The sequence below is a fragment of the Crocodylus porosus genome, unplaced genomic scaffold (assembly GCF_001723895.1).
Source record: "Crocodylus porosus isolate Cpor-Errol unplaced genomic scaffold, CroPor_comp1, whole genome shotgun sequence".
NCBI lineage: Eukaryota > Metazoa > Chordata > Crocodylia > Crocodylidae > Crocodylus > Crocodylus porosus.
In genome coordinates, this window is record NW_017728934.1 from 4,524,984 (window position 1) to 4,543,988 (window position 19,005).

Consider the following 19,005-nt stretch of genomic DNA (forward strand, 5'->3'; position numbering starts at 1 on the left):
TAGGCCCCCGGCTACGCGGTACAACTGTCAGGCAAATTACTGGTGAATCGTGCAATAAGTGGCTGCATGTGCAAAGTAATGACCGCATGATACAACACAACTCTCCACCTATACAAAGAGCCAGCCGGCCTTAAAGTTAGTGCTTGAAAATCTGTGACAAACTCTGTCGCTGGTTTCTTTCCAGCTTTCATTTGCAAGTGCAGCTGGGCGGCCTTCCCTCTAAGCTGTGTGGTGTGCGCGGGTGTGCGAATGTTGTGCTGCCAGGTGCCGCGCAGCTTAGAGGAAGCGCTGCAGCCGGGCCCGTAGGCCCCTGCTACATGTTACAAGTATCAGGCAATTAACTGGTTAATCGTGCAATGAATGCAGACTGGCTGCATGTGCAAAGTAATTATTGCATGATAAAACACAACCATCCAGCTATACAAAGAGCCAGCCAGCCATAAAGTTAGTGCTTGAAAATGTGTGACAACTCTATATCTACTTTCTATCCAGGTTTTAATTTGAACATGTAGCAGGGCCCTTGTGTCCCTGGAGGCTCGGGGGTGGCATGGTAGCAGCCTGTAAGTACATAAAGGTGTGCATGAGGATCTGAGGGAACACCTGTTCACCATAGCACCCCAAGGGATGACATGGTCCAACGGTCACAAACTCCTGCAAGACCATTTTAGGCTGGACATAAGGAAAAACTTCTTTACTGTCCAAGCCCCCAAAGCCTGGAATAGACTCCCCCCCAGAAGTGGTGCAGGCACCTACTCTGGACACTTTCAAGAAACATTTGGATTCTTATCTTGTTGGGATCCTTTGACCCCAGCTGACTTCCTGCCCCTTGGGGAGGGGGCTGGACCCAACGATCTTACAAGGTCCCTTGCAGCCCTAATGTCTATGAAATCTGTGTTTCTTGCTACATGTGCCAATTCAAGCTGCATAGCAACTAGCTATAGGGTTGAGACACATTTTCCAGTTTTTGCTTTATAGCTAGATGACCTTTTTGTGGTGGGACAGTTACTTTGTATGTGTAGCCTGTCTGAATTAATTGCAGAATTAACCAGTTAATTACATAATATATGTAACATGTAGAGGGGTCATGTGTGATATCTGTCTAGACTTTAGGGCAGAGGAGTGTCTTTAATTCCCTTGTTTAAGCCCCTGCTGCATGTTGAATGTATTGTGCAGTTAACAGTATAACATATTTAGATGGGTCACAGGTGCAAAGGAAGACTGGTTTTGCTTGCAAAGTAATTATTGCAGGATTAACTGGTTAATTGTGTCATAAATTTAGAACAACCAGTAATTATCACATGATAAAAATGACTGTCCAGCTATCAAAAGAACCAACCAGCTTTAAAGTTAGTGCTTGAAAATGTGCAACAACTCTATAGCTGCTTTCTGTTCAGTTTTAATTTGAATGTGTAGTAGGGCCCTTACACTGCGGTAATGTTCCTGCAATAGGGTTGGAGCATTGTTGTGTCCATCACGAAATGCATCTGAAGCGGGTGTTTTTGGTGATATGTTTCACTGGTTATAGATTTTATTGGGTCAGTAAAGCTATCCCCAGGAAGACCTTGCATCTCACAGCATTTCTTTAAGGCAGAGCAGTTCTGATCCCCATTTTCCAGATGGTGAACTGAAGCAGAGAGAGTCTCACCGGATGCACTGAACTAAACCCCTTGCCTCCAAGACTCTGCCCCTGTCTGGGTCCAGCTCCATCAGCCCTTGAGATAGCAGCCTCAATAAGGAGATCAGAATTGCAGCTCTGGGCAAATATTTTCGCCCTGATTAGAAAACTGGGAGTTGTGAGCATTTGCCATTTATGGTGGCTTTGCGAGATATTGTCACAGGACTTTGGCCTTGGCAACTAGAGAGGCTGTTTACCACCTGCTTTTCACATCCTAGATACCTTGAATGGGGGAAACAGGCCTGGCTGAATAATAGACACATGGAAGAAGCTATGTCCTGAGACATGGTGCTGGCTGGGCAGTCCTTCTGCCATGCAGGGCTGAGGTGTCACTCGGAGGAAAGCAGAGCCGACGAGCCAATCTTGCTGTAGTGTGCATGTCCGTTTCCTCTGTGTTGTGTGGGCTGATGCTTTGAGTTCCCTGGCTTTTTGAGGGGAGGCTGGTTTTGATATTTTTTTAAAATGTTTGTGGAGTCAAACATGTTAGATAAAACCCATTTCCTCTTCACTGGGCAGGTGGGTGGCTGCGTGTTGCAAACAGAGTAGGAAGCACAACTCGGCTATTTTGCAACAGCAGCTGGAGAAATGGCACATTTTATGCAAATGATTCTAAACTATTACAATAATTATCTGTTTTAAGCCCTGATGGCTTCACTGCGGGAACCAGTGGGCCCTGTGGAGCTGGCAGGGGTGTAGGAAGCCTGAAGATTGTTTCTAGTTCTGTTCTCACCCAGGCAAGAAAGAAAACTTCCCTTCTGCACCCCGTACTTCAACACTGTCAAAGATCTAGGGGGACGCAGGTTGGGTTTATCTGCAAATGGGATTTACATGGATTTTTAATGCAGCAGAGTCAGAAGCCAGCCTAGTTAGGCTGGTGCAATTGCAGCAAGTAGACTGGACCTTTTTTTGACACTCTCCCTGCCCTTCAAAAGTGCTGTACCAGGCAAGGCAAGAAAGAGGCTGAACTCAGTTGCACCTGCATGGAGCAGACAGCTGCAGTGCTGGAATCCCTTTCTGTTCACTCCAAGCACCTGCTTTTCCAGCCAAATAGACAGAGCTTTGCTAGTGGGAAGGAGACTCTTCTGGGATGACGACACAGCCTTGCTGTCTGCCTTCTTATGCACCACACCTTCCCCCGCAGGGCTGTTTCCCCTGTGCATTCCTATCACCCATTTAAAACCAGAAGAGACCTGTTTCTTCTTTCCTCAGAATCCTTCCTACGTTCACTTGCACCCTGGTAGCAGGGAGCTGCTTCCACATCTCAATAACCAAAGGGGGTTAATTTCAGCTGACCACCTCAACCCCTTATTCACTTCCCCAGCCACCCAAAAGCCTGCAGTCAACAGGGCAGGCTCTGTGAGTTGCTGGGAAGGGAAAGTGTCGTGGGTGATCGTACTTCCCTGGCCTTAAACCCTGTAGTGGCCTTAAACCCCCTTTTCTTGCAGAAGCAGGGATCTTCCCTTCCAGGCTCAGAAGCTTCCTCAGTGTCATATGAATTGGTTAGTGTTTGTAAAAGTGCACTGTAGATCAAGGATTTGGCCATAATGCTAATTGAATTTGTGAGCAGTTCTTCCTACATCTGGCTTTTTAGGCTCTTGTAATGGCATCCGCTCTCCTGGTTCTTTCCCTCATAGGGAATTATGACCTTGGCTGTAACTGTGCGAGTTCAGTGCACGGATTGTGTGTGCATGGGGCCTTTAACCATGCTCGTCTCACCAGGTTGGCTAGGTCTCCTTTCTCCTGATTTTCTGTGCAGAGTAGTCTGTCCTGCTAAGGGACTCTGAGATAGCTGCCTAGGTTTCCTCAGCATACTCTGATCTAATAAGAGTAGATGGGGATGGATTTGTGGCTTTGATGGCTGCCGTGCTGCGTAATGGAGTATGATGAACTGTTTAACTTGTTTCTAATGAAGGTGACTCAATTGCGAGGTGCAGTTTTGTAAAGTATAGTTGCACCTAACCCAGGCTGTTTTACAAGTGGCAGGATTTTAAACGAGAGCCATCTGCTATTGCTTAGTCACCGGGAATGTGGTGAAGGGATTTGGACAGAAGTCTTCTCTATCTTGTCGCCCGTGAATACTGATGTAGTAGTACTTTTCTTTTAAATCTAGACTTGACTGAGCTCTAGAGGACATACAGTGGTGATCAAAACTGCATGGTTCGGTAGGGATAGGCTAGATGCGGTGGAACTGGGCCTCATTTTACGTGTGGGAGTTGTGCTGTTGGAAGACAAATACCTGGATTCTGCCTCCTCCAGTTCTCACAGGTCTTGCTGTTAGCTGCGGCAACAGCTTACCGATCTGCCAACAAGGAGAGTGCGTTCCAGTCAAAAGGCACCCAGAGCTGCTTCACACAGGAACTGGCCCGAAACATCACTCTACATTTATCAGTTGCCACGTGCCCTCTGTTGTGTGTGACAATGCTGCTCTTCCAGGAACGTCAGAGCCAACTGCTGAGGCTGGCCACAGCTCATACATGGCAAATCTAATCTGTTTTTAGGAAAGGGCACATTTGTCTAGGTGCCCAGTGGATGAAGAAACATCTGCATTTGATGGCAGTTCCAAGCAGCAGTCAGGCTAGTGGCGGTACTGCTGGCATCTGCACCTTGCAGAACCATTACAGGGAAGTACAGGCTTGCTCTATTGCCCAGGGATGGGAGTGCGTCACCTGTAATGCTGCAGTCATGCATATGTCCACCTGCCCAAAGCAAACAAGGGATGTGTTTGTACTGCATAGCTCCTGTTTGAGACACTCCTCTGCTCCTAGCTTCTCTCTTGCTTCTGCCCTTTCCATCAGCTAAGTCAGATTTGCCCTCTTGTTTTTTGCCTTCCTGCGTGTGAGAATTTATGGGGGGGGGCGGTAAAAGATAAATTTGCTTCCTGAGAGGGACAACTTTCAAGTTTTGGTGGGAAGAGCATGGTGAACACTGAGCAGATCTGGGAAATGGATTGCTTTTTGTTATCCCATTCTGGCTTCTCTGAATTTGGCTCCTGAATATAAATCTCTTCCCTTCCCTTCCTTAGAGGGGACTGTCCCTTCCTGGGTCACTGGTGGTGGGAAGCATTGCGGAGATGGTAATAGCAGGGTTGCAGTCTAAGCTGGAATTGCACTGTGGATATATAGAGACTTTCTGTCCCCACCATCTCAGAAGTAAATAGATGAGCAAAAGTGGCAGGTTTGGGAGCTGGCAGTAACTCTGCTCAGGGAAATAGGTGATGCCCCAGTGAGCCACCTCTCTTCACCTGTGTAATCTGTTTTGTCAGCACAAGTTTGCATTGGAGAGTGTAAGCACAGAGGTAGGAGAGCAGCATGAATGAAAGCCATTGAGTAATTGGGAGCTGAAGGGAGACAGGCAACCAAAGGACTTAAGGTTCCCCCACACTCACGTGGGAGGGGTGAGGAGGGAGGAAGGAAGGAAGGAAGGAAAGGGGGAGGGGAGGGGAGAATAGGGAGAATCTTGTTGCAATGCTGACTTATTGCTCATGTCATATTTCCTTGTGCTGGTTCTGGCGTTTCAGCGTTAGTACGGGGACTGGTGTTGCTGTGGCATCTGGATCAGGCTCTAGCATGTCTTTCTGACCCAAGACTGTCAGTGCCACCTAAGACAAGGATATTCCTTCCTTAAGAATACATAACCAGGGCATGGGGACTGGGAGAGGTCAGGTACCAGCTTACATGGAGAGTGCTGCACCCTTGCCCTTCGTCTGAATGGAGACGAATAGGATTGTCAGTGGCCTATTTAAAGCACCTGACATGTGAGAGACCATTAAAGAGGGATGATGCTGGATGTGAAAGCCAGCCCTTCCGCTCCAGGTAGAGGGAAAAGCGACATGAGGATGTCCAGTACTCTACTGTACATCTGGGCATTGTAGATCCCACATGCTCCGTAAGCTGCTGAGAGAGGGACTGAGCCACCACTGGATCCTCAGATTCCTTCTCCACTTTATTTGCAGTTGATATCAAGAAGAGGGATAGGGATTGGAGAACAACGTACTTTGTAATAATGATAGTTACAGTTTTAAGTCTGAAGTTGTATGAGCCAGGACCTCATTCTTGCTTAAAATAAGATGGGTATCATCCAAGAGAGCTGCAGGGCAGCAACTCAGCTGCAGGCGCGGCTCCATAGTTAGCATTTCTTATTGCTGTATTCTGAAGGAGGCAGACACCAGGCCCAGATATCACCATGCCACGCGTGCTCAGCTCTCCTTCCAGCAGTTTTGTCAAGAACAGGCCGGTCTTGGCTAGCTGGATATCTGACCAGCACTGAACCCTAGATCACAGTTAGAGCGGGCGGTGGGTTTTAGACACTGGCCGTAGAGACTGTAAATGAGCCAGGCTCAGAAATGGCGTGAGAGTGGGAGCATAGCTCCAAAATTTCCAGTAGACAACATGGCTTTGTTTTAAAGACATAAAAAACTTGCAACTTCCATCCTGTAAAAAGGTTGTTCTCCCTACACCGCAGCTGGAATGGCTTGAGTGTTCCTGCTCCAGCTTGCAAGCCTTGCTGCTGGCCCTCGGAGCTGGGAGCAGGTGAGGAATTTACTGGTCACAGGTGAGCGATTTGGAAAGCCGGGAACAACGGCAGAGCCGAGGAAGTTACTATGGAAACTCTGGAAGTTACTACAGTAACCCTTGTCTTAACTATGATAATACATTTAACCTGGTTCCAGTGTTGCCAGTCTCTTGTGTTTCAAAAACAATAAGTCGTGTTCCTCCAGGATCCCACTCGCTCGACTTAAAAGCCGTGAGGCTTTGAAGGATAATGTGCTGGGTTCTTCGTATTTGGCCCTGCGGTTCTGAGCCTTTAGGAAGAACATTTTCCCACCTTTCTTCACAACCGGCAGAGCTGGAAACTTATTTTGAAATGAAAAATGAGAGCCTCGTGGTGTCACTTGTTTCCCAGAGTTGGGGCTTCAAAAAAAAAAACAAACCAACCAAAGAAAACCCCCAAGAGATACCACTATAAAAAGCATGAGAGTTGAGAACCTGTTGTCAGGACTGACTGTTGAAATCTGTGCATTTGATTTAATTTTTATTGGACTCTTTTTGGGTAGTTTGAACATGAACTGTACCCTTTTTTTTTAATTAAATGATAATGAAAAATGCACTCTTTTATCACCTTCAGCTTTCCTTTCAAGACATTTTTTGCTCTCTTTCAAGCATCCAAGCCTTTGATGTTACGTGAGGGCTGACAGCACAGCCAAATCTGAATTCAGAGTGGTTTGGAAACCGAGCTTTACCTGTATTTCTACACCGCCAGTGACGGTGTGATGGCAGCACAGGTGGGCTTGACTGTACTAGTTTTAACTAGCTAGCTCAGGGACCCAGAGCAGCAAGGATGTGGTGGCCTGGGCTTCAGTGCAGGTTAGCCACCCAACTACTAACATATAAAATCTCCAGGAGGTGAGGCTTGCCAGCCTGAGCTGAAACCAGAGCCTCTGCCTCTTTCCTGCTATTGTTGTCCTGGCTGGCCAGATTAAAGCAATATTTGAACCATCACTGTGCTGTGTAGACACACTCCAAAAGCCAACTAAGGGCTGTGTCACCTGCTCCCAGCACAGCTACAGGGCTAATTTGAGGGCACTATGGTGCTCCTAGTCCTTGTAGCTTTTTATGTTCAGTTTTGAGCTATTACTTGTTCTTTAATCCCCACTTGTCCCCTTTTCCCACATTGGCGAGTCAGTTTAGACGGGGAGCTGTCCACTACTCTGTGCTTGGTCACAGCCTGTCACCAGGGGGCTGTGATGGTGGGTGACGGTTAAGCCGCTGGCAGACGTTCAGTTAAAGGTGCAACGGGATCTGATCCCAATAACTGTGCCTTCTTCCATGGCACGTGTGCATGGCGGAAGGTGTGATTTTGGCATCAATAATCAGATCCCCATCACACCCTTATTGCCAGCACTGGGATCCTGATTGTGATCCTGGGCTTCCCTTGCATGAGTAAGTAGCCAGCCAGGTGCACAGTGTACGTAGCAAGCTGGGAGCCCCTTTCAGCTGGTTGCTGCTCCTAGCCTTGGAAGTGCACTGGCCACTTGTTCAATTTAAGGCATGATAGGAACCAGCCACAAAATTATTGCACATTTTATGTGATCACTTTATGGCTTGCTCCCCATTTTGTTGTGACTATTCACATCTTCAGTGTAGTGCCTGGCAGCGGCTTAAGGACCTACTGTAATAAACATGGTTACAAACAAAACATTTCATGAGAATCTCACATTTTTAAATGGAAACTAGCTGTCAGCTCCTTGGTAGAGTCTCTGAAACCAGAAGACACATAAAAATAGCCCCAAATGTATCGATTTATTTAAAAATCTGGCTTAATTTTAAGATGGTTTTTAGGTGAGGTGGTATTATAATGCAGGCCTTGACACCCTTTGCATCTTCCGTGTGCCTGGCTGTGTTGCTGCTAGGAGGTGCCTCATCCTGGTCCTTTCTTCACTTACTTTGCCCTGCATTCAGAATCAGCTGTGGAAGTTGAACACACCTGAATGACTACAGGAACCACAGGCTTGCAGCAGACTTTTTGAGAATGACTTGGGCAACCTTAAGCACAGATTCATGTCCCAGTATCGCTGCTGTTCCAATTCCCTGCTCTCCGGAAGCTGCCAGGCAGTTTTTCCTACACCCAGTAGGATTTCCTTTTTCCCTTAACAAACTCATTAAAAGCCCTTTTCATTCTCCCTGCATGGTATTAACTCAGTCTGCCTTAGCAGCAGTCCTTATTGCTTTCTGTCCCGGTTCTGACCCAGCCTCTGTGTCCATGATTTCTGTCTCCTCGTTCTCATACAGGACCCGGTGGCCTGTGCTCTGCTGACTGAGCTGAATTCAGGATCATTGAAGCCATCTTAAGGGCTGACGGGGGGTTGGGAGAGTTTAGAAATTGTTGTGCACCTCTCATTCTGGTGTAAGGACAATTCACTGCCCGCTTTCTATCATGCACTCTTATCTTTTGGTTACAGAAGGAAATCGGGAGTCACCTGCTGAGGATTGCACACCCGAGGCTCCAAGAAAAGCGGGAGAGCGAAGTTCCCTCTCTTATCTAGGAGGACAGTTCTTCTTTGAGTATCTAGTCGTGGTTTCACTAAAGAAGAAGTCAGGAGGAGATTATGAGCCCACAATAACCTATCAGTTCCCGAAGGTAAGGAGTTGGGCCTGTCCTGCAACTGGAGTGTGCATATATTTATTAGATGTCAGCGCCAAACCCATGGGCTTCCCTAAGCCATAGGGCTTTTATAACTTACTCTTGAGGGGAGTAAACTGGCCCCCAAATGGATCCAGAATAAGGAAACAAAGAAGGCCAGACTGAAAAGGGGAATCCCAAATTCTGAAATTCTCTTTTCACTTGCCCCAAGCTTCACTGGGCATGAGCTGTAGCATGGAAGATTTCAAGGGGATTGACACCTTTTGCGTGAAATGTGGAGGCAAAAATTGTGCTTCTTATTGGAAGCCAGTTTACCTTAGGAGGGGCGCCCTGCTCCAGGGCACACCTTTGCTGCATTTATCATAGTACCAACAGGTTTGTGAAGATGTTTCCCTTGTTAACACTGGAAAGCAGGGCACAAATCCCTGATGGGAACAAAGAGCAGCAGTCCTTGAGTCGCAAGTGAATAGAGGAAAGGAGGGGAGAGTAAAACAATTCTCATTTCTATAGCTGCAAAATCTTTTGCCCGTGACAATTCATAGCATCTGAGCTCTGTATTTCTCTTCCTGCTCCCCAAAAGAAACACTTGAATTCCCGTTAATGCTGGCAGGCTTTATTTTGCTTTCCACATGGAGGCTTAATTAATATTATGCTAATAAGAATCTTTTCCTTGGAGACCTGGGCTAGGTCATGCCCCGTTAGTACCAGTTCAATTTGTTCATGACCTCTGATGGTAAGGAGGTTCCATTGTTTATACCATTATGGTGTAAGTTAGGTTGGCACAATTTGGCCACTTCCCAGTATCTGCAGAGCCTGTGCAAGCATGGAGTGCATATACATAATATTCTTCTTTGAATCCTTTGTGGTTCATGGCCCCGCTTCTGTAGGATTGTACTTTATAGAAGCTAGGGAATCTGGCTGCTGTATAGGATTGCCTCTTATTGACCTTATGCTGCTTCATTTCCAGCTTTGAATCCTTTATTTTCAGACACAGTAGTGTCTCTGAGCCTTGTACATGGACCTGTTGCTACCAGCAAAAGCAATGCACCCCTGGGGAGTGAGGCAGCTGCTGTTGTGGGGGGTCCTTCTGTCCACACTGGAAAGTCTACAGCAGTTGTACTCAACCTATTTGGCCAGATGTGAGCCAGATGAGTGTCATGGGGCTGGATCTCCTGCACAGGATCAGGCTGTGGGTCTGATCTAGTGCACAGGCCTGGAAATTGGCAGTGCGGGAATGATGGCAGCCAGAGCTGCGAGCACATTTCTCACCATGAAATTTCTGGACTGTGGGGAAGCCCGTGGGCTAGATGACATTGCTGTCATTTGCAGGCCATAGGTGGAGCACCACTGATTTGGAAGGAGGAGGATGCTGCAAGAGGATGGGCTGGGTCATGTCTTGTTTCAGTCCTGGGTCCCTCTACTACTCTGTGAATGAACCTGAATCCTGACACAGAGCACCCCATGACGTTCCAGCTGTGGTTCCTTTAGCTCTGCTGATGTGTCTCTGTCCTGGTTTGCATCTCCTCACTGGAGAGTTCAGATCTGGTCCCTCAGGCAAGAAGCCTAGGATTCTCTTTCATTTTTGATTTTTCTTTCTTGCTTCATTTTCATTGCAGCGTGAAAACATGTTGAGGGGCCAGAAAGAGGAGGAGGAGAGGTTGCTTCAAGCCATCCCTCTGTTCTGCTTCCCCGATGGCAAAAACTGGGCTCCACTTACAGAATACACTAGGTAACTTCCTATGTGAATTGGGCAAAGGGACCAGTATGATACCTGTGCTGGAGGCAGGTGTGTGGGGCCTTAGCCTGACTGGGGAGCCTAGCACTTGGGGAGAGATTTCTCATAGTTATCTTGTTTTTAAATTTTGCCTGACAGCAGGTTAATGCCTTGTAATCCCTGCTCTATTTTCTTCTCCTGGCCTAGGTGCTGTCCTAATATTGACCTGTTTTTTTTTTTGTTTTACTGTTCATGATGATCACATAGAGTAGTTGTACTTAAGAGCCCCAGCTCTAGATCAGGGCCTTACTGTGATAGGCGCTGTGTAAATGCAGGGCATGGAGATGTCTCTATCCCAAGAGCTTTTTTTGTCCCCTAGGAGTATGCATTTGAGACTCTGGTTCTTGGTGTCACTCTTATTTCTCCTCAAAGGACAGCATCCTGTGTTTGTGTCCATCAGCCTTCTAACTCTAACAAAAATCTCCATAATACTACAAGCAAAATAAGTTACTATGTTAATTACCTAAACTCCCTAATTACCCTAAGTTGTATCTGGCTGGCTGATTTATATAGGGTGCTCAAAGAGCAAGGCATTTCCCCAGCTGTATTTTACTGAGAGGGGTTTTTTTCAAAGCTCTTTATGGCCAGGTCTCTTTTTCAATACAGCACTGTGGGACCTCTGGGCATTGCTGTGAGGTGAACAGGAAATTCTGCTAAGAAAAGGTTGATTTGTTACTACTTTGTTCAAGGCAGGTTGTTGTAAAGGAGCTCTGTCTCGGCTGTTTAGGGGTATTATTAATTTCAGCTCCTCTGTTAATTCCTGCTCGGTGGATGTAGTTGGTAATTAGGGGAATGGTCCATCTGTTGGGAGGATGGGTCAGTGGAAGGGTAGGGAGCCAGGCTGTGGAGAGGACAGTATTCTCCTGGGACCTTCAGGCAGCGGCTCTTATCCTTAAATCCCCCACTCCCCTTGCTCAGGGCCTGCTGCTCTCTCTGCTCGATACTTAGCAGAGCAATAACATCAAATATCTTCTTCTCTTTCAGTGAAACTTTTTCTTTCGTCCTGACCAACGTTGATGGCAGCAGAAAGATTGGCTACTGCAGGCGCTTGCTGGTGAACATCCCGTTTTTTAATAATCCCTTTCCCTGCTAGCTCAGAGCTACTCTGCAGTATCTGCTTGTAGGAGAAGGACCTCAGCACCATCCCCATATACTGTGCCACCAACACAAGCCAAGCAGCTTTGGGCTTTCCTTAGGGAGCCAGCTGCAGAGAGACTAAGGAGTGCACTGTGATTGTCTCTTTTGGACAGCGCTTCTTCAGAGTCTTGTTTTATCAGTAAGCATTAGCTTATGTCTAGGTGGTGTATGCATGGATATTAGTGGAGAGAAAAGGAGAGGAGAGAAAAGTGCAAAAAAGGAAGAGGAGAGCTGGCATTTTGGTGCTACTACTGTTATCCACCAAGAACAAACTGAAACATCTGTGGAGTAAATTATCTTTGGAGCATCTTCAGAGAGAGCGGGCTAGACTGGAACAGCTACATTCAAGAGTATTGATGGCTGAGAGGCAGGAGGACAGACTGATTTTTACTTGGCTGCTGAGTTGTATGCCATCTGCTTAAGAAGTAGAAGATACTTACCAGTGAACTATGTCCAAGTTATCATGTACTCAGGTGCAGGGCCCTCTCAAGTCTGTGGCAAGATCATGAGATTTTGCAGCCCTTTGTTGTAACTGGATGGCAGGAGATAAGCTAGATTTATTAGGAGGGTTTAAAATATGAACATGAATAACAGTACGGTGCTCAGTGAGTTACTTTGATATTCAAGGGAGATTTGATGCATCTATACTGTATGCTGGCTTTGTGCCACCATTTTTCAATAGGATACAGATTTATGTAGTGCCAGTGCCTAGTTGTAATGCAGAAGGTGCTGTGGAGGTGGAGGGGCACTTGGGGATTGCAGAGTATCAAGCAAATTAAGCAAGAAGTATTTGCTAAAACAATCAGCAGTGACATGTTTAATAATTGAGTCATCTATACAGTCATCTTTTAAGGCATCCCCATATTTTTGTAGCAGTGTAACTATTCTTGCTAGGAGTGTAATATTTTTACTGAAGTGAAATATTTTTACAGTATGTGTACAAACCCTTAGTATGGAAACAGCTCTGGTGTAAAAACACCTTATGCTGGCATAGTCTATACCAGTACATTTCCTGTGACAAGCACCAGTGATTAGAGCAGCTGTTCCTTCCCCACAGCACTGCAGCTACACTACCAGTACATAAATTACCTAACCTACTTGCCGGTCCCCAGGGGATGTCTGTTCTGCTCTCAACCCTGCCCCATCTACACATTCCCACTCCACAACCGCCCAGCCCGCAATGTAAGGTAATGAAGCCCTGTAGCCACCCTCGAGGATGCCAGAGACCCAGGTCTCAGGAGCAGCAGTGAAGGACCTGAAAGGATCTCTTGCATTTTTTGCTAAGATTTTAGAGTACAGTTCTGGAGCTGAGGACCTGTGGACTATACAAGCTCTTGTGTCTATCCTGTAGCAAGGTTCATGGTCCCTGGTGTTCATTTTACTCAAGGCCTGGCATTCTGTGGCAAAATATGAGGTTAACTCTGCAACAGGAATTATTGCAATTATTTTGCACCATGGTAATAGCACAGCAGTGCTCACGGGCTCTGGAATCTGTCTGGTTCAATTCTGTCAAACTGCAAATGTCTCTGGGAGGGTAACATTGAGCTGTTGGTTTACATTGTGCCTGGGGAGATGACTCAGTCCCAGCTGCTTTCTGAAAGCACTTGACCCCCCGTTTGACACTCTGAAGCCCCTTTGTGCACTGGACTAAAACAAGCTTGTGCTACTTGGCTCACCTCTAGTGTATTCCTTGCACAAATCCAGTCTTTACCAAATGACGCATGACCGGCCTTGTAGTTTGTACTGTACAGGGGCTTTTTTGCTGGTGCTGACTTCTACTTTGGTGGAAGGCTGAATCCCTCCTGGCCTATGCGACCAGCTGCCTGCATGCCATGCTGGAGGCTGCAGGAAGTGAGGCAGGGTGCAAGGAGAATGACAGCTCTCCTGTAGCATTTGCAGCATGCTGTCCCTGCCTGGATATCACCTGCCTATGCGTCTGCTCTGCTTTAGACCTCCAGTCCCCTATGTGTCCTTGACCTCATCTCTCAAACCTGCCTGGGTGTTCCTCACATGCTTTCCTGATGCTCTGCTTCCCTTCCATGCCTCTGCCCCTACTCCCCACATCCCCATGTGAGTGTAATTGGTGGACATTTCAGTGCAATCTACTGCCCATGGGCAGAGGTTGGCAGCCTTTATGGAAGGGCCACTAAATGCCACCAGTGATGAATTTGTCAGCAGGAGAAGCAGCAGCTGCTGTAGGAGGGCAAGAGAGAGAGCAGATGGGATGGGTGGTAGCAAGCAGCACTGCAGAGAAACAGCTCAGGTGCAAAGGAATGCATGGAGCAGGGAAGTAAAGGGGAATACACCAGGGCCAGCTGCTCCGTAGCAGACCGAGTGGACCTGGAGGCATCTGTAAATCGGTGCTGGTGCCTCTGTTGCCCACCTGTACTCACACTGTTGGGCCTCTCCCTCTTGTCACCACATTGCTGCTGATGTCTGTAGCCTCTACAGGCTGGATACAGTTGCTTGGCTGGCTGGATCAGGCCTGTTGCTGACTCTTACCCTGGGAGGTCTGCATAGTCTTCATTTAGAGCAGTGGTTCTCAAAATTTTTAGGCTCAGGGGACCCCTCCGAAAATGCCAGCACTTCGTTTTCACACATTTTTTTGACCACAGAAAAAGAATAAAGTAATTCTTCTGTTGCAAAGAACTTGGAAAGACCACAGCAAGTCAGAATGTGTTAAACGCTGGGAAATTCTGTTTATCTCTGGGTTGATCTTGTGAATCATGTTTGCACACTTAACAGTGCTAGCAGGATGTGACACCCTTGAAAGAAAGTTGTGGCACTCCAGGGTGTTGTGGCACTCCGGTTGAAAATCACTGACCTAGAGCACTGCAGGACAGGAGGGCTTTTATGGTCATCCCTCTTACCTTGCAGACCAGTATGTGTATAGGTGACTGGTGCTGGGAAGAAGTATCTGTGCACTGACTGGAGGAGAGCAGGGCTGGGCTCAGGCTCCTTTGCAGCTTGTCCTGTGACCTTCCTTACTTCCATTTTATGGAGGCAGTTGTGGCTGCTGTTGGCAGTGCCCTGCAAACAGACCCATGGGGTGATGGGGTAGCCATGTGGCTTTGCTTTTTGTGCTTCATACCTAATGTTGTCAAGCTAACTCTTTTGTGCACCCATCCCCATTTCAGCCTGTTGGCCGTGGAGCTCGTCTCCCTGAAGTTTTCTGCATCATTAGCTGTCTGGGCTGCTTTGGATTATTCTCCAAGGTAGGAGCACCAAGTCCCATACACTTCCATATGCTGGATCATTTTGCCTGCCTGGCCCAGGCAGCTGGTGGTCTGTGGGTGTTGGTAAGAATCTCCCTGTTTTGGTGCAGGGAAGGATTTCTTCCTGTGGGAGTAGGCGGAGATGGCCCAGGCACTGAAGGCCACCTCTGTTTGGAGAAGGAGATGGCACTGGAGTGGACAGGATTGAGGAGCACTGAGCAGCTGGGGCTGTATGCTGTAATAAGTGAACAGTGCAGACCTCACCTGGGGAAACTTCTGGCCTGTTTGGGTGCTCAGAACGTGAACCTAGGAGCACGAGTCTAGTGCAGCCGCTGCTCCCCACAGGCAGGGTGTCTGTCAGTGCTTCATTGCCTTGCTGTGTCTGAAGAGTCATTTCTTCCCTTAGATCCTGGATGAAGTGGAGAAGAGGCGTCAGATCTCTATGGCAGTCATCTATCCATTCATGCAGGGCCTCCGTGAATCCCCCTTCCCTGCGCCTGGAAAAACCGTCACCATCAAAAGCTTCATCCCAGAGTCAGGGACAGAGGTTTGTGCTGGCTTACTACTATGTGCTCAGTCAGGCTCAGCCACATGGCTAGCAGCTTCCCCCACATTGGGAACTGCACTTAATATTGCTATGAGGAGGAGAAGTTGGAGCAGGAGTGGGTGGAGGCGTGTGTGTGTGTGGGGGGGAACCCCCTGCTTCAGCAGAGACTGGAAACATGTTTGGGTGAGCAAGTTCAGCAGCAAAAAAGTAGTTGGTGCAAAGTTTTTGCAAGAGTGATCTGCTGAGAGAGTTAAAAACCATTGGCATGTAATTATTTCCATTGAGCTTTGCATTAACACCTCCCTGCCATGAAGGGTACATTCACACCTCTTGAAACTTGTTTCACACTGCAGTCTTCTCTGTGCTCTGCTCCGCTCTGAGTGCTAGATGTTCTACATTAGAAAATTGCATCATTTTTAATTGAATCAATTTAAAAAATATCCATCCAGGGAAACTGTAAAAAGATCTAATGTAGAGGCATAAAAATCAATTTACTCCTTGCTAATGTCTGTGGTTAACTTAATTTAGTAAAGTTGTGCCTGTGTCAGTGTTGCATTTGCATAGCTAAATCCACTCTGCACAAGCTGTCTACCAGAGGTGAGCCCAGAGGGCCTTCTCTGCATTGCATAGCTGCACTGAAGTAACGTGGTTCTAAACTAAGGTTCGTACCGCCATGGCTTATGCGGTTTGGAACTGGTGGGAGCTGTGCTGGAGGCTGAATGAGCTCCAAGGTCTGTATAGATGCTAAATGTCCCTGTGTAGACGAGGCCTTGATTTTTTTTTTTTACAGGCATGCAATCATACAGGAGTCTTTCCAGGTAACTTTACAGCCACGTGGTTACATATATGTGGGACCCTCTGTGTAACTTAGCAGATCGTGCTGTCTGCGCACTCTAGCACCGGGCCATCCCTGCGAACTTGTCATTGTGTCACAGGAGATTTCATCATCCAGGAAGAGGGCTGATATTGTGCAAAGCTGTTGCCTGTTGCTTAATGCTCTGGCTGCTTGCAGAACTGCAGAGGCTTGAGGGGCTCTGGGAGCATTACTGGAGGGAATGTGGGAAGCACATGCAGGCAGCTGGAATGAAGTTGAGGGACATCAGAAAATGATGGGATGGTCTGAAAGCAGCTATTTGGACTGGACTGTGTGACTGGCCTCCATATAAAACAGTTACCAGGACTTGTACCAAACCCAGTGTTATACTAAACCCTCTGATTCTGTAGCCGTCTCCACTGTGAAGGGGCTGCTTAGTTCAATCAAAATCAAATTCTACTTATGGTACTGCATCTTGGGAGTGTGCTGCCTTACTCAAACTACTTTACAAGTAGAGTGCATGTGTAGAGAGACTCCATGTACAGGAAGTAAGGCAGAGGTGGATCATATCCCCATCCCATAACTGCTTATCTCTTTTGTGATGATGCACGCTGTGGCCTCTGGAAAATATGTTTAGAAGGCATCTTCGTTGGATTTTATGAGCAGCTATGTGGTACAGGGCCAGCAGACAAAGGCAGATTGACTTCCAACCATCAGAAGTGAGAAAAATTCTATCTAAAACAGGCTGCAGAAATTGGACTGAGGTCAGTTATCCATCTGAACATTTTGCCTAGGAGCACAGTGAATTCTTTATCACCTGTAGTTTTTAAATTGAGTCTGTGTACCTCTTCAGAAAGAAAGATTTGCTTTAGCTTACCCATAACTAGAAAAACTAGGTTACTAGAAAAACTGAATTAAGCTTTCTGGCATGTATTATTCAGGATATCCAATGTGATGGTCATCAGTTCTTTCTGGCCTTAATATCAGTACAGTCCAACAGCTAATAAACACTTTGGAGACTGGGCATTTTTGTTAAGGATTTAACACCATCACCCCATTTAAAACAGGCCCACAGTACCTTGAAGCCTCAAAAGCTTGTCTACACACAGGCTTGAAATGTTTAAGTGGAGGTGGCCTTGTGAGCTAAGCTATTTATATTAGTGGAAGTCGGTATATGAACAAGATCAAAGAAATCCTTCAGCCAAACCAGGGCAGGCCAAACCTGACTCTCCAGATATTTAGGTGCATGCTTTTCTATTTTGCCCTTGTCCGTCCCTTTCCAAGTAGCTCTACCCAGCTCCTGTCCTCAGTGCTGCCTTCAGATCCTCGCTGCGAGACTTGCTGTTATCAGAAACCCTTCTGTGGATCGTTGGTGTTGGGGATTATCTAGCTATACTATCTATGTTAATAAAGCAGCCGTTCCCTGAAAACTTCTTTTATTGGGAGCTTGTCCTGATTCCAAGCCATGTCATGGCTGCCTGGGGCACACGAGGAAAACCAGGGCTTGCCTGGGGACAAGGTGATCGATCACCTGCATAAATAGTTGGATTCCCAGTGTGGACAAGGTGATCCACCACACAGTCTACATGCTATTTAACAGTTTGACCTGTGGATGTAGCGGTTGTCTGTTCCAGATCTGCCACTGGTAGAGGCAGGTAGGTATAGACATCACCTTGCACTGGAAACTCTTTGGGGTGGACAATTTCTGTGACATGTCTGGCACATGGTGGGTGCTGATAAAATCCATGCTAATTACTGTTAATCTTCCTAGCATGCTTTTCATCTAGTATCACTTTGCCTTTTTGCTTTTTCCTTTTTTAACCTGCAGTAGCAAGCGAGGGCCAGCCCAGTGCTTTAATGTCATTAATTTGTGACTCATTAGATCACAAAGTGTTCAATCTCTCACCCAACAGCTCATTGAACTGACGCGGCCCCTGGACTCCCGGCTGGAACATGTGGAATTTCAGGCTCTTTTGCAGCGTCTCACTCCACGGATCATCATACAGATCTTTGCCTCTGCGGTTCTAGAGCGTCGCATCATCTTTATGGCAGAGGAACTCAGGTAGGGCCCTCGCATTTGTCCTGGGAACTCAATGCTCAGCTCTCAAGTGCTAGGCACGTGTGACTCCCCAGCTCTGCAGTATAGCCTGTAGATGCCCTAGACCTTACTGTTTGTTCCCAGTGTGTCAGAAGCACAGGATCAGACTGATTGCCATATTGGGATCAGGAGGGAATTTTATTCCACAATCCGATTCGCATGGACTTTGAACGCTTCTGCCTTCCTGCGGAGCATGCTCCTTTTACTTGGGTCTGTCAAGCAGATTTTGACATATTGCTGTCCTTGCACTGACACTTGCGTCATTGCACTGGCATCAAGTTAAGGTGTTGTTGGTGTAAGGTGTTCTGGGCATTGTGCTTGGTAGTTGTGCAAGCAGGTTGTTTGTGCAGTTTGCTTTGAATGGGCAACACCAGTGATTCTCCGCCATGTTTCCATGGTACCACGGGGTGTCAAGAGACCCTTTTAAGGGTACTGTGCAATATTAACACTGTTAGGTGTGCAAACGCCTACACGTTATTTACAAGAAAAACCCATGGGTTTCAAATAGGAATCCATATTGTCAAAAATACTCTGCTCTGCTGTGGTCTTCCTTAGTTTCATAGATTTCATAGACATTTGGGCTGGAAGAGACCCTGGAGGATCAT

The 19,005-nt window shown here is 47.0% G+C and overlaps 1 protein-coding gene across 1 annotated transcript in view; it reads left to right on the top strand.

The window, feature by feature from the left end:
- The window catches only part of DENND2D (DENN domain containing 2D), a 43,506-nt gene that overhangs the window by 9,779 nt on the left and 14,722 nt on the right, over positions 1 to 19,005 (top strand). The window contains exons 2-7 of the mRNA XM_019546363.1: positions 8,634 to 8,812; positions 10,432 to 10,544; positions 11,574 to 11,643; positions 14,864 to 14,941; positions 15,348 to 15,488; positions 18,216 to 18,364. Of these exons, the coding sequence (XP_019401908.1) occupies positions 8,634 to 8,812; positions 10,432 to 10,544; positions 11,574 to 11,643; positions 14,864 to 14,941; positions 15,348 to 15,488; positions 18,216 to 18,364 (730 nt within the window). The remainder of the gene's footprint in view (positions 1 to 8,633; positions 8,813 to 10,431; positions 10,545 to 11,573; positions 11,644 to 14,863; positions 14,942 to 15,347; positions 15,489 to 18,215; positions 18,365 to 19,005) is intronic.